The following is a 17,343-nucleotide window of genomic DNA, read 5'->3' as shown; positions in this document are numbered from 1 at the left end:
CAAGCAGACGAATGATTATTTGATTTTTATTAATAATTGTTTTAATGTAAACAAAAGACCCACAAAAATATTTTAAAGTTATTTACATAAAAAATGTAAATTTGAATACATTTAATGGTATCTTTTATGCTTTCGTCCAGGTGAGGACTTGATCGCGAAGGTTACTAATAAAATAATCAACGGAACTAAAAAAAAAAAATGTAATTGCTGTCAATTTTTACTTCTCTGCAAATTTATTCATATCTCTGAATATGCTCTGTGTAATGCTTACTGGTTTAACGGAAGCTTTATGTAGGTATTAATTATTCAGAAGCATCATATGTTTACACAGAGTTATCTATTATGCTTCCGCCCAGTTGTGGACTTTATCACATATGTGAATAATTGAAGTAAATAAACAACGGAATAAAGAAAAATAGTCAGTTTCTTGACCTGATATCTGATAATTTGGCATATTTCAATTCAGCCAAGACAGTGGCTAGCAAGACGGAAAGAAATGGGAACGGAGGTTCATGAAGAAATTTAAGAACAAACTTCTACTGTTCCAGCAAACAATTACGACAAGCTCAGTAACAAATGTATAAATTATGTTCATATATATGATATATATATATATATATATATATATATATATATATATATATATATATATATATATATATATATATATATATATATACATACATATATATACACACTGAGTGGGGAGGGATTGCATAAGGCATACGTTCAAGCATCCAGCCTCACCGAGATATAAATAGCGTCCTGCCTCCGACATGCGGCAGCTGAAGATTCTCTGGCGTCGAACCTTCTTTGTTCGACTTACAAAAGGGAAGCTTAGCAAATGAATGCCTGATATCGACACGTCCGACCTTCCTTTTCATGTGCATTTGACGTCACGATCAACTTAACATTCGAGACGTTTCTGTTTTGTCATGTGTGTTTATACACACACACACACACACACACACACACACACACACACATATATATATATATATATATATATATATATATATATATATATATATATATATATATATATATATATATACATGTGTTTGTATGTAAGTGTATGTATTAGTGTGTATGTGGATGCATATGCATACATATAATATAGAGATATATATGTAATATTATATGTATATTATATATATATATATATATAAATATATATATATATATATATATATATATATATATATATATATATATGTATATATATATATATATATATATATATATATATATATATATATATATACACACATTCTTTCCTATACGTGAAGTAGTCTATTAAAAATACGAAAAAGCGGGGAAACGCTAAAACGTATACAATAAAATAACACTAAAAACGAATGACAATCAATGCAAAAACGACAAGAGAAGAGCAAAAATTATCATTTATCCACTGGACATAAAATGTATCAACCAGAAAATAAAATGAAATGCCGTGAACATATCACAGTGAGTCATAATAACAAACAAGAAAAAAAAAAGGTTAACGTACGAAAAATTCCTTTACGAGTCTTCAAAACCCTTTTCAGGTTCTCAATCACACCAATAATGCCATAAACTAGTCTTCTCTAGTGTTACTTATAAAACATATTTAGCATGTTGTTCTTCATAGTTATAAGAATGTATACTAAATCCTGACTTTCAGAATCTGAATGCCAGTTTGCTTTGCAAGACTTACAACTGTTCAACAAACCAATTGACACAACTGGAATACTTCGCTTTTTTAAAGGCTAAAATGTCTTCCTGTGACGTTCCTAAGTTACCCGTAATCTTGAAACACATCTCGCCAAAATAAGTTTTCATTTAAGGAGATACCTGAAAAATCTTGGATAACCTAGACGGCTGTGGGTGAAGGCAGTTTTCCTCGTATATCTACGTTTTGTCTCATCTTACTCAAAACTTCCACCTCAAACACACACACACACACACACACACACACACACACACACACATATATATATATATATATATATATATATATATATATATATATATATATATATATATATATATACATACCTACAAAAGCAAAAATCCTTGTAGGAAGTGTGGTATAAAAGTTACGTGTCTAAGGGCGATTCAAAATAAAAATCTTTTAGGTTGAACGTGTGTGTGTGTGTGTGTGTGTGTGTTGTTGGAATAAGCCCATGAAAAAGCGGCTGCTTGATATCTGGATATGTTCCTTGATGACATGACACGAAAGGTAAGAGAAATGACTTTACATGCCGGTGTAAAGTTGTGAAAAAATAAACAGATCGTGGATTAAATATGGAATATTTTATGCGCTGAGATGATCGTCTTGACAGGAGGAAATGGAGATACATTGCAGTAAGCAGAGAAATATTTTGAAAGTGCGCACAAGAGGAGAAAGCTAGAAGTGCAATTTAAGAGAGAATAAAGGTAGGAGAGTACGAGAATACTAAGAAGATGGTGTAATGGAGGTTAATATGGATTTCTGGGAAAAAGGAAGCAAACGTGATAGATGAAGGTAAGTTCAGAGAAGAAACGAGTCACAAAATGGGCGAGACATTTAAGTTAGTGAATATAACTGGAACAGAAGTCACATATGTGTTAGTGGGAGTGTCAGTAAATAACTGGAATAAAAGCGGAGCGTAAAAGGAAGAGGAGTAAATAATAAATGTTGACAGCCATTGATAGAAAAATGATTGAACCTTCTGAGGTGAACTGCTTAAAGAATTAAAAAGGTGGGAAAATTTTAAGATACTCAGAAATAGCATAAAAATGTCGACGTAGTGCAAGGTTGAATCAATGAGAGGGTTCCATCAAGTGTGAAAAGAATGATGAAGGAGGTTAAGTTGGTGAAATGAGTGTATATAATTCGCAGGTGTTACGAAGGAGGAGAATAGGAAGACATAGAAAGTGCATGGAAGACAAAAGAGAATAGTGCAGTGTCTGTTTGTGTACAGGAAAGGGGGGAAGGGTTGTTTTCTGAACAGTGGGTTCATCCAAGATCCTACACTTCCAGTACAGAAGTGGCAGTGGCCCTAATCTTATATTTTTCACTGGACCCTCACCTGCTATGATAAACAGTAGTTGTTGAAATCTATATGTTTATCTATTCATGTTTATCCATATATTTATCCATTTCTCTACCTATGTATATGTATATCCGTTTATTTAAATATACCGACACACACGCACACACACACATATATATATATTATATTATATATATACAGTATATACACATATATGTATGTATACATAAAATCTACACGTATATATATCATAAATGCCTTCCGTGATACAATTTAACACTTCAAGTGTTCCATCGAATTTCACTAATAATGCTACAATTTGTTAAGTATTGTAAATTTCCTGATGACGTAATCAATGCCCACTACTCATTACTGGCAAAGAGATTATAATCACCTCTCGGAAAACATCACGTTTCCCTATCTCGCAGACAAAATCTACTTACTACACGAGAAATTACAGTTATAAATAAACACAAAAATAGAAAAAAACAATCACAATTCAATTTCGTATCGACGTTAACATAATTCATTATTCTTCTTTTAGTATTTTAATTTAACGCAACAATATTCATTACGATTTCAACCTACGCTCACAGAAGCGCTCTCCGAACAATATTCATTACGATTTCAACCTACGCTCACAGAAGCGCTCTCCGATAAGATTTTTTTTTTTCCTTCAAATATAATACCACAGTACATTATGTTCCACATTTACCTGTTTTAAGCTGAATATGACAAGAAAATAATCCGATTAATTTTTCGAATTTTCTGTGAACAGTTCTATATACGTAGCAACCTAACTCGAATATATAAAGGTGGGCTCAAACTCATTCAGTACGAAACGAGAGCCTCCACTCTCTCTCTCTCTCTCTCTCTCTCTCTCTCTCTCTCTCTCTCTCTCTCTCTCTCTCTTTATAAGTGTTTTGTCCGATTCTACCCACAACAGAAAATCGTAGGAATATTACTGTTCAGACCTTTTAATCCAACCAATTATAAAATATTCAAATTGACATTTAACGCAATTGGCCTCATAAAAATGTTACTGTTATTTCACTAACACTTATACACTTGTATACTCATGAATATTATAATCTCCGACCTCGATATCACTGGTAAATTCACACTGTCGTTATCTTGCTAAATAACCATTAAGACAAAATTTGTTTACTATTAAGGGTCATCGCACTCGCTCCTGATATATCGAAATCATACAAAATGAGCGTTTCCTATACCTCTATTTTTTTTTTTTTTTTTAATCTTACTGCTATATATATATATATATATATATATATATATATATATATATATATATATATATATATATATATATATATATACACTGTATATAATATACATCATAACTGATTTAGATTAAAAATATAAACTTTAGCACTCATACCTCTGTCTGGTGTTGATAGAATACGACAAAGAGAGAGAGAGAGAGAGAGAGAGAGAGAGAGAGAGTCTCTGTCTTGTAGAAAGAGATTGAGTTTATCATCAGGTATCTGTCTTGTATCTAGAACTATTCAAGAATATCATCAGGTATATATATATATATCGTATCTAGAACTATTCAAGAACAATTATATATATATATATATATATATATATATATATATATATATATATATATATATATATCGTTACCCCCTTTTCACTGACCTTAACAATGGGTATCGTCAACCGGTGCCTGGACATGTCTTATGCGTTGACCGGATGTTAGCGGCCAGTCCGCAGAAATTAGCGTCGGGGTTGTTGACCCTGGCTGAGCTCGTCCTCCACATGGATCACCCTTGAGGTATGTCTCGAACGCAAAGGGCACGTCACCAACTTAAATGACCACATTCAGATGTGAAGAAGATTCTGGACGCCATATTTGTATGGCTAATTGCATATCTGATTTTCGCCATCGTTTGGTGTTTTGTTTCAAATTGGTAGATTCAGATGTTTCATTAATTGCTAATATTTGAAGGATAATACGATTTAGGCTTCTATGAAACTTCTATTTTTCTATTCATTGATTAATCATTAATCATACTGAAGAGGAAACCATTCACTTCCGGGCAAAAATTTGAATTTCGATTTTTATCGCTTTCAATTAATTGGGGCGGATAACAAATAAAGTGGAAATATCATTCTGCATACCTTGCGTAACAATCTTCCATTAAAAGACAGCAAGAGACGAGGTATACTTTTAGATTAAAAATAATAAATTATTAATATTAAAAATCCTCACTAATTTATAAAACAATCTTCAGCAGAAGCCACTACTTAAGCAGTGGCAGCAAGGCACAGAAACCGGTTTGTAAAACATCTACCTTTAACGGTTTATCGAGTGAATTTTCATCGTCTTCATAAAGACCAACAACCAGCTTAAATATCCATTACTTCTGTATAATTAAAGACAATATATCACAAGGTAAATGAAGCGCATATATTCGGAAAGTCCGCTCTGTCACACGAGCGATAAGACACCCCTTCTCACAACCAACGGGCAACTGAAGTCCTTGTTAGTTTTCCGACACTTCAGAAAGGGAGAGTTGTCAACAAGACAAATACGTTTCCCACCCCTTACGCGAACGAGTCTGCATTTCATCGGAGTAATGTTCTTTTGTTAGTGGGAAGCACTGAATTATGTTATCTGGATAAGTACATATCCACAAAAAATGGGCAGAGAAATGTTTACCTAAAGATACACGGCAACAATATACCAAGAAGTGTACAAAATAGTGTAGGCTGTACTGAGCTTAAAAAACTGTCCAAAAATCCCTACAGTGACATTGTAAAACCCCATACTACTCTAATCTACTTCCACAGGCCTGAATATAAATATTTTTTTCCCCATTTCAATAACTCTTTTGTGAGTTAAGGGAAAGATGAAAGAAAAAAAAAATAACAAAGTACACAAGTATTGACATATTCCGGAAAGCCCTCAAGTGCGGGAGCGCCTTGATAGTGCTTCGGGTAGAGAACTGGGTCGTTCCTTAAGTCTTGTTTTATCTCTTGCGAGTGTTTTGACATCAACAGTCATTCTAAAGCAAATATAGAGATGTGTTGATATTCAGGTACTTGCCTCATGCGCTATCCGGTGGATCGCGCTTCTAAGCCTGCGAAGTACTCTTAGCCTATAGCCACTTTTCGTAATACCTTGGCATAGACGTAGCTTTGTGCAACAGAACAGATTAGATTTCACTTTGCTTGACCTCGCAAAATGAGGATAAAATCCTTAATGCTTTGGATGATGAGATATTATTAAAGTGAAGTCCACCAAGATTTTGCACTAAGTAAACACGTATGATTTTGTCCCTATAAAATCTATCAGTCTTCTTTCAATTAAGCTTACGTACTCTTCTGTCTTAATAAATTCAGGATCACTAGAGAACATTAACTTTTATCCAAGTTCTTAAAATCACTTTCCACGAACAGAAACTATATATATAGACATATATAATATATATACATGTACATATATATAATGTATATACAACATATATATCATAATTATACATATTATATATATAAATGCATACATACACACACACACACACACACACACACACACATATATATATATATATATATATATATATATATATATATATATATATACATATATATATATATATGGATGAAATATCCCTATGATTAAAGACACAAAGGTAGGTAGTACACAAGATATATGTAATACAGCAAGGTCGTAGGAAGAGATGGGATGGTTCGCGGTTATGGGAGTGTGGGAGGAGAGAGTAAAAACTGAGCGATAGGATGATGAAAGAGCGGTTTAGTAAAGGAAAATAATGAATATTGTATGTACCAGTTAAGGGGGGCGACAGGAAATTACAGGACAGTGACAAAGAAGACTAGTAATAAAAAGATCCGAAAGGAAAGTGAACAAGAGGCACATGTATATCATACATCCACACACACATATTATACATATATATATATATATATATATATATATATATATATATATATATATATATATATATATATATATATATATATTATATATATATATATACATAATTACATATATTTATACATATACATATACATACACATAATATCTATCTGAAGGATCAAACGCAACTGAAAATATGCGATTAATGGCAAATAATAATAGATGAATAATGAAAGAAGGACTATTTCAATTAACCAATGAAATGAAATAATAAACCTAGATGAATAAATAAATAAGCAAATGAAACTCAGCACGTGTACGGTCAAGCAAGGGAACTCATCGAAGACTAGGGAAGTCCTTGTAAGGAATCAATGGAATGACTGAAACTTTGAGAAAATTGGTAAAGTACGTACTCTCGGCAACTGAGATATCCCAGAAGCCACATATGGCGTTACAAACATCTTTATCAATTAGGTAAAGATTAACATTCAGTGGAAGGAGATGTTGAGCCATTTAACACGATGAATAAACTAATTTTGGAACTACTTTTTCGACGTTTTTATCTCGATGTTCATTTTGGGGCTTCCGTTGAAAATATTCCCAATCAGTTCCACTACAATTCCACTGATGCTCCTGAAAACATTCATAATATCGTTGTTCCTGAAGTTCTTGAAGAAACAACTTGATTGTCTTCAATAACTATTTATTTATAGTTACTTAGTCGGTATTTCTATTTATGTGCTTTGAAATGTATTTCCCTCGTCTCCTTCAGCTAGTGTTTTTCAGCGCTACGTCAAAAAACGTATCAAGATTTTTCGAACATCAGATCTATAATCTAGAAGACAATACCTGCCGTCTTTCCTCAGCAGAGATACCATAACCTGCCACGGCACTTCAAACGACAATTTTGAGTAAAAGACCAAAGGCAGCACGGATTTCAGCGATATTACAGCACAGTGAAAAACACATAAACAAGGGTTTACAGTCTTGGATACCAGTGGGCACCCGTCGTGAAGAAATGTGTAAACAAAAATAAAAATACAAAATAGAAATAGAGAGAAAATGTGAAATAAGTTTCTTGAAGGTACCCTGAGATTTTTAGAGGGATTTAAAGTGGGGTAATAAAAGTGATCAAAGGAGGACAGTCGTATGGTATTGTGGACCCAATCCGCGAACCATTATAGAAAGCATTAACTGTGAACAGCAATAAAAAGAAAGATTAACGACACTTAACAAAACGGTTTATGTGCCTCATCTCTTTCTATTTGGAAAGAAAGGGGAGTATTTAGGAAAGAAACTAAGGAGACTACAAAGGAAATATGCAGATCAGTGTACGATGAAAGTAAGTATATTTCCAAGAAAGCATCTGAATTCCTTGAAGAATAAGGGGTTCTTTAGGGGATCCACTCGAGAAGTAAATAATAAATGTGCACAAGGGAAGTTCAAAAGAATGTTTCAAGAGTTATTTTCATCACTCTCTCTCTCTCTCTCTCTCTCTCTCTCTCTCTCTCTCTCTCTCTCTCTCTCTCTCTCTCTCTCTCTCTCTTTCCAAGTTAGATAAGAAAATACGTTGTGAATGGAGTATGGAATGGTTGCTTATGCAGATGTACAACAGCAACTGAGGATGATGATGAGAAATTGAAGAAACTAGTGAAAAACATTTGAAAACTTTCAGCATATTTTCAGAACACACTCTCTCACGTGAAAGTATGCTTGAAGCCGACTGTGGGTAGGCACACATGTGGCACTGACCTCCAGATTGAGAAAAACATTTTCGGCTATAGCATATTTAGTAATGGTGTGTGCTTGTAGCTCATAGCATCTTGAATGGTAAGTCAAACCACTTGAGGGATGAAACTTATTCTCTCATCAAATTGTCAGCTGCATTAAAGTAGGTACGTATGTTCGAAAAACTGTAAAAAACCATAAATTGATATTACTGGATAATTAAGCCAAGATATACACTCAATAACCTGATGAGGATGAAATATTTTGACATATAGCACTTGAACTGGATTCCAAGCATCGACCTGCACTCTTGTATCAGTATAGTATCAATATCATTTAGGTTAAGTGATACCATATCTTATTCACCCATTCACTTGAGATGAATTAAAACATCCAACATATGAAAATTAACTGAAATAAGTACACCAGAACTAAAATTAGGTATAGTGACAAAATTATAAAAACGATAAACCCGGGTTTTCCTTACTGAATCGGATTGCACATTTTTTCCTTGTGCAAAAGAAGCGATACAGTGACTTACGGGGTATTTTGGAGCTTTCGTCGATCTTAAACAAAATAATACCGTACTCCCAACTTCGAAGCTGCAATTCCACATTTGCTGAAGTTACCCAACATCAAATTCCGAATAAGAATGCGAAGAGTAACTACAAGATTGAGGATAATAAAACAAAGCATGGAGTTATAATTCAACAGCACACGAGAAGAAACAGATTACAGTTAATAGTGCACACACACACACAAACAGATAAAGAAATACCATACTCTTTATTATAAAAGACACGGAAACAGACAATCAGACACAGAAAGACGAAGAGACAACAAGTTCACAGGACGACACTCAGAGAGAAGAGGAACATGCTGACGTACAGACACAGAGACAATCTGTCACTGGAGAACAGTTCTGGAGCAAGAAAAGAAAGGGGAAACAAATGACTATCACGGGGGTTCAAACAATGGAAATAACGGGCGCGTAAAACTTCAAAACAAACATAAAACAAAATAAAACTCAGAGTGGAGAAGTGCTAAAGAGCATTACAAAAGGAACCGAGGCAGGAAAATCGTGAAAGGGGCAAGAATGAAAATATAACATTTCGTTGGAAATCACTTCGACGAAAATCGGATTCGGGCTGGCAGGCGCAATATTTGTTCACCCCTTGGAAATGTGACACTATCAACAGTCACAGGCATTCCAGCATGGACTTGAGACTGTAAATGGCACTGGCACTGTAAGAAGAGCCACGAATTTCCACGTCGTCAGTGGTATTTTAACTCAAACTAGTTTCGGATGTTTCATCTGTACGAAGACTGCGAAGAAGTAAAAAAAAAAAAAAAAAAATTAACATACGGTTATCTGTCACTCATTTTATCTTTCCGTATACTACAGAAAAATAAAAAAACACAAAGATAAACGTATCTCTCATTCATTATTATTACTATATTATGGTCGGATGTTTTATCTGTACGAACATTACGAAGAATCTTATTATTATTGCTATTGTTATGGGGACTTATGAAGCCATCAATTACAAGCTAACAATGGCAACTAATAGTCCTTTTAATCACAAAAGCAAAGGGAAAACTTTAGCTGATATAGGCGAATGAGTTAAAAGGAAATCCTTTGTAATTAAAACTAACACCTCTATTAACACTATAGAGACATACAAAACAAAGGTGAACTTATAGTTATCCGACACTCATTATTATTATTATTATCATGGAGACCTATAAAACCATAAATCACGCGTTAAATATTGCCTCTAATAGTCTCTTAAATCAATAAACAATGCCAAAGCTTTAGTTAATTTAGGCGAATGAGCTAACAAAAAAAATAATCCTTTGTAATCAAAATGACTTTACAGTTATTCACCAAACATTTCGTATAAGCTCGTGAAATCACGATTTTCATTAATGCTTCCAATATGCAATTAATACTGCATTACGCAATTCACACGCGAATATCATGTCGCTTGATGGGTACGAAATTTGAAAGCTGCAATAAAGATGATTTTATCAGGTATAATGTCATGAGAACGCAATCAAAAGCTTCCTGGCTGTATTCATTCATAAATATGAAGGAAATTACTGGCTTAATTAAAATGGAGATTTAATTTCGAAGGACGGTGTACAGTAGATAAATTGCTAAAGAAAATGGAATCATTTTGCCCAATGAACAGCAGAGTAACTCTGAAGCAAAGAGGAGTGAAAATTAAAAACGAAACAAAATACTTAGCCTAAAATTGGAATATTTATGAACTTACCTTTCACCGTCTAACGCTAAGCTAAATTGGTTGATTATCTAAATGGACGTGTAAATTAAATATATACATTAAAAAGGGAGTAATTAATCCTTGTACTAAAAAACTAGGAGTCAGGCTCATTTATGAAATATATAAGTATTTCCACTATGGATTAAAAAATTAGGAGTCAGGCTTATTCATGAAAAATACAAATCTTTCCACTATTCATAATAGTCTATAAAACAGTTATAAAATATCTATTCCTCTCTCGATCATCACAAGTATAATGACAGGGCAAGACAGAACGCATTCATCACATTAAGTTTTCTTCATGCAAACTCGACACCAAAAATGTTAAAGAAAATAATGACGGGAATTTTTTTACAATATTAATTAAATGCTCTTTGACAATGGCGACACCCAAATTTGTGAGTGACATCAGTCAGCCATATTTCAGTTCACTGTAATTAAACAACAATCTGTACTATCGTTTCATAGCGTTGGGGACACTGCCTTCAAGTGTCCTTTTTCACATAAAAAGTGCAAAGAAAAAATAATGTGAGATAATCAATTTCATTCAGCTTAAAAAATTATATATATAAATATATATATAACATATATATACACATACATATATAATATATATATAAACATATATATATATATATATATATATATATATATATATATATATAAACACATATATATATTAATACAGTATATTATATATATACACATATATATACCCATGTGGCAATCCCATTCACATTGTTGCAATAATAATCATATTATAATCCAAGATGCTGCATACTCATTTCACAAGACAGAAAGTTCAGTCCTTTTACTTTCCTTTTCCTATACTATACCTTTTGCACAACTGAAGTTTTTATCTGGAAGGAATAAGTAAAATTGGCTTAATATGGATGGAAGAAGTGACAGAGAATATCCACAAAGTACAGTAATTTGTAAATGTAATAAATAGAGAATATCTGACTAAACCTTAGAATAAGGAATAATACTGGCAAAACTGCTTAGCTTATAGAATACTGCTTAGCTTAGAAAGAGAGAGGAAGAAATTCTGAAAAAGAATTAATTGTTATTTAATAAATTAACAGCTCTGTTACTTTCTATAAAATTTCTAGTTGTCAGTGAATAGCTGATACTTAAACTACAAAAAGTTCATTAAATATGTAAGGTAATTGGTTTAACAATAAATAATTGTCTCGTTCCTCATTTGTATGATAATTAACCCTTGAAGTATTTAAGACTGTCGGCTGTCTGTCCTAAGCAAAAGCCGAATAATTACGTGGATACACATCATAAATAAATACTTTACCTAACAACGTACAAGTTCATGAAAAAACGCCCCACGAAGTAAAAATTAATAAAGTGTGTCTAAGGATTCTCTCCTCAAACAAAAAAAAGCCATAAATATAATTTTAAAACGTCAGGTACTTCAAGTTCTTTGAGGTCTAACCAATCGCGCCCATGAAAGCCTTGGCTACGGTTTGAAGTTTAGACTTGAATTCTTAGCTTTCAGTGTAAAATTTGACCTGCTTAACAATATAAATGTTATATACGAAGTTTCAAAGAAGTTGGTTTATAACCGAGTTACATTCGTAGGCTGTCACATACATTTATTACACGCAAACAGACCACTCTAGCTTTTAACAGGAAAATAGATCTTACTAATTCCCCTTTCTTATAAAATGCATATTTTTAAAACTTAAACCTCATGAATTTTCGTTATATTTCAAACCTGCCATTCCTTACATCACATACAAAATCACACTGCGAATGCTTGTAGAATCACCCAAAAGCAAGATCATACAACTTTGATTTTAGACCTATATACGCTGTCTGGACTGTGAAATATCATGATGCAACGATAAAAAACATATTTTTAATTATCACCAAAAGCAGGTTATAATCCAGCGAACCCCGATCATAATCTAGTAAATATGAAAGGCAAATTAGTCGTAAAGGTCACTCGATTATTCGGGGTCAGGTGAAACTCTTTCCATTCAATCTTGTTTTTTTCAGTCGTGGTTAGACAAGAACGTAGGGCTGTCTGTCCTTTCAATTTCCTGAGAACTGAAAAAAAATTGTACCTATTCAATCTTCTCAATCTTGTTTTTTCTGGTGTGGTTAGACGAGAACGTAGGGCTGTCCGTCCTTTCAATTTCCTAAGGGACTTCGAAAAATGAAAAAGAAAGGAAAAAGAAAAAAAAAATAGCACCCGATGGCTTGCCCTGACATGCCCCAACATAAGAAGCCTTATTCTCGAGACAAACACACTAAAACGCAGTCCCCCTTTCTTCCCGATTGCAATGACCAATAGACCTCGAGACCACTAAAAGAAAACCCTACTCCTATAAACATCTAGAAGAAACCTAAACCACCAAAGAAATGAAAAGAGAGAGGGGAAAAAAAAAAATAGGTCCTCGGGCGGCGGTAACAGTGACCGAACCAGCCATTGTTTTTCCCAGCGCCCCGTTTTCTGCCGGTTCAGTGGCTTCCCCCGAAGAAGGGTCGAGGGACCTCGTAAAAATCCATCGTTCTCTGTCTGACTCCTTCTTTTTCTCTCATCACCTGTTGATATCCTCCCTTCCATTGTGAGTCTGTGTAAACGGATATACGTTGAAGGGAGAGAAGCGCGGTCTTCTCCCCTCGTTTCCATGGCATAAAGAAGGATCAGTCTGGGAATCCTAGCTTCGGTGGGGAAGATTTTTTTTTTCTTCTTGAAGAGAGCTGCTCTAATGGTAGATGGGGTCGCCATCTTCAAGGCTATGGTAAGGGAACAGACGTGCCCTTTCCACTTGATTATTTAATGTGCGTGGGAAAAGTGCGAAAATTGAATACTATGCTTTCTTCAAGATTAAAAGAAGAGAGAGAGAGAGAGAGAGAGAGAGAGAGAGAGAGAGAGAGAGAGAGAGAGAGACAGACAGAGAGAGAGAGAGAGAGAGAGAGAGAATAAATTCAAAATACTTTATTTCCAGAGAAAATAAAAGAATAAATTCAAAATACTTTACTTCCATTTTATAATGGCAATTACACTTAAAAATACAAAATCATCCGTTGAAATCTGATAAAAGTAAAAGTTTAAAAATAACGAATTGAGAGAGAGAGAGAGAGAGAGAGAGAGAGAGAGAGAGAGAGAGAGAGAGAGAGAGAGAGAGAATTACAATGCACCCAGACTCTAAATATTAACAAACACTTTTTACCCTGTTAATGAGAAACCAATAACCCGTTTCCACAGAGTGGATAAATTTAGATATTAAGGAACATAATTAAAATACTTCGTGACAAATGACCCCAACGGCACCACAAAGAACCGTACAAAGGACGGAGACCTTATTGAATCCACAAAAATGGTCAGATTTACATACGTCAGCCCGTGCAACCATACTAAAAATCTTCCTCTCTGCTCATAGCCCTTTTGTACAGAATTAGATTGACTTATAACTGAAAATAAAACCCCACTGCGGTAATTAGACTTTCGTTAATGGAGTGTCCAAAAGGAAATTAGCGGGGTGTGATTCAAATTTTTTAATGTCTCCCTATTCAGCGGTTGCATTCATTCATTCAAAAAAAAAAAGTGTTCCCTGGAACACTGCCTTTATTTTATCATAGTCCCTAATCCTAATGAGACGGATATAATAATAGTCCTCGTCATGCTTGTAATATAATACGGTATTGCTGAATATTAAAAAAAATTATATAATGCTATTGTGGCTTCCTAATGCTACGTAAGTCGGCAATGAGATTAAAGAAGGGATATTCTCAGAGACAGAGAGAGAGAGAGTCTATTTCATCATCTTTAGCTTTTAATCTGAAACTTGATATACAAAGACAAATTTGTGCATGCAGGGTTGAAGGTGGCCTGCCACTCATAGCTTGCCCAATATTTTAGAAGCTTGTGGGTCCTTAGTCCTGAATAACAAAACTTAATTATGGATAAAAATCATTCTATATAATAACTTTCAAACTGAACTATTGCCGTCGCAATTTCCAAGTGAAAATGTTTTCCTTTTAAAGAAAATCTTAATTTTTTTTTATTATATAAAAGTTTTTTACTTATGCGTGAGAATACACAATATTTGAACAAACTAATTCTTCTAATGGATATATAGCAGTTTCATAATAAATTTAAGTATTTCAACCAGTTACTAACAGTTCCAATGGTTAAAACCATACGATGCCCTTCATCGGTGACAAAGGATTCATTTCACTGAAAGGAAAAGCTATCTGATTATAAAACATCTTCCTTTTCTACAGGGAAATTTTGTTATGTAATTTGTTTATTTAACTGAGTCACGTTCCTTTTTTTTGCAATTTGGATATACTTGGATATAAAAAAAGTTAATATAATGGGAACCATTTTATTTCATGAAATAATAAAAAAGTACTTTGAATTTCCCCTCCGACATGATGATGATGATGACCTTACATTTAAGAAAACTTCTGAAATCTATTCAGGAGCCGAATACTATTTATCCTAAACAACTTCTTGGCCTAAAACGAACGTATTTTTGGGATTCCAAGAAAATCCACAGCTGTAATTGATGTAGTTTTTGTATGGAGTAAATTTTCTACTTTGGAAATGTTCTAATTTGTAAATTTCCACTTTGGAAATTTCTACATTTTAATTTACACTTTTTAACTCTTCCACTTTTTAACTGTCCACTTTGGAATTTTCCACTACCGAATTTTCCACTTTTAAATCTTCCACTTTGAATTTTCAAGTATTGAATTTTCTACCATTGAATTTCCCACTTTTGAATATTCCACTTTTGAATTTTCCACTTGTGAATCTTGCACTTTTGAATCTTCCACTTCGGAATTTTCAATTTTGAATTTTCCGCTTTGGAATTTTCCCCTTTGGAATTTTCCAATTCGGAATTCTCCATAGTTGAATTTCCAACTTTTAAATTTTCCCTGTTTCATTTTCAACTTTTCACAGCTAATACCACCCGTTTTAGAGACAACGCTGCAGATAGGAAAATGCATTTTCTATGGGTCAAAAGTTCTGCAATAGCTGTAGTTCGCAACGAGTTTTTAAGGGCTCCCAGGAACATCAACGCCAATTTCCAGCAGGCGCTGTAATTGCTCTCGAAAACAATTACAGTATGGAGGTGGAACTGTCAGCAATATTCTTGGATACATTATTAGGTGGCGCGATCAAAACATTCTGGGTATCAGCGTATGTTTATATATATATATATATATATATATATATATATATATATATATATATATATATATATATATATATATATATATATATATATATAATATATATATATATATATATATATATATAATAGTATATATGAATTTATATATTTAGTGTGCGTGTGTGCATTTATATATGTACACATACATACATTTATAATATATGTGTTGTATTTCCCAAATTTATAAAAAAAATATTACTTTCAAGAAACACAGTAATGCCATTAATAACAAAATCAAAACTACACCGGAAAATACGTAATAATAATGAATAAAAAATGCGAAATAATAATAACTTACTTTAGAGTGCATTACGACTATTATCATGATACAGATATTGTGTGTACTTGCAAAAGTGAAACGAATATTCCCTCAATTATTACCATAAAGTCAAATAAATATAAATTATATATTTCTTCACTTATTATCTTAAGTTCACTTAAATAACGAAAAACAATAATACTGTATCTATCATCGTTGCATTAACAACAAAAGATCAAAAACAAATAAAACCTCATATGTTAAGTTTCATCAGCACCTTGCATTCAAACGACCTCAAACACCGACATATACCACACTACACCACTGGAATAACTTTTCTTATCTCCAAAGTATTCGCAACTTTTACCAAAACTCTGAATCTAACTTTTCTTTAGACACCAGAATAATTTCCATGATGCAACATCGGCTCAAGAAAAAAAAATTACATCCTACTCGCAGACACCGCATTTTTTTTTTTTTTTTAGGCAAGTTACTGTCCTATGGGTTTATGCCACATATTTATTCCTCTAAAAAAATAGCATCTTCCAGCATCACCATTTTTAAATTCTTCCATCGATATCCTCCAGCATACAAACTCAAATTGATATTTTGCCAGAGTACTTTAATTAAATTAAAATGGTGAACAATTACGACTGCGTGTTGCCAGGGCACGATAATGAGAGTTTCTGAGTAGTTTTTTTCTGTTTTTTTTTAATTAGAAAAACAAACTCCTCAATCAAACTCTTCTGGAGCAAAGTTTACGATTATCATTCAATTACCATTATAAACATATTCAATTATTATCCAATTACCATTATCAATATATTCAGTTATTCAATTATCATTATATTGTTAAAACTACGATAATATTTCGTAATTTTATACAATAATACTCTCTAAATGTTTTGTAATGTCACTGTTCATAACACTACTACCACCA

General features: G+C 33.1%; 1 protein-coding gene across 1 annotated transcript in view; it reads right to left on the bottom strand.

The window, feature by feature from the left end:
• Window positions 1-17,343, bottom strand: part of LOC136840061 (uncharacterized) — a 1,603,746-nt gene that overhangs the window by 918,839 nt on the left and 667,564 nt on the right. The window contains 1 exon segment of the mRNA XM_067106396.1: window positions 11,774-11,797. Coding sequence (XP_066962497.1) covers window positions 11,774-11,797 — 24 coding nt within the window.

This window comes from Macrobrachium rosenbergii, chromosome 7 (assembly GCF_040412425.1).
Source record: "Macrobrachium rosenbergii isolate ZJJX-2024 chromosome 7, ASM4041242v1, whole genome shotgun sequence".
Classification (NCBI taxonomy): Eukaryota; Metazoa; Arthropoda; class Malacostraca; order Decapoda; family Palaemonidae; genus Macrobrachium; species Macrobrachium rosenbergii.
The sequence above is the reverse complement of the archived record's forward strand: the minus strand, read 5'-3'. Positions and strand labels throughout refer to the sequence as shown.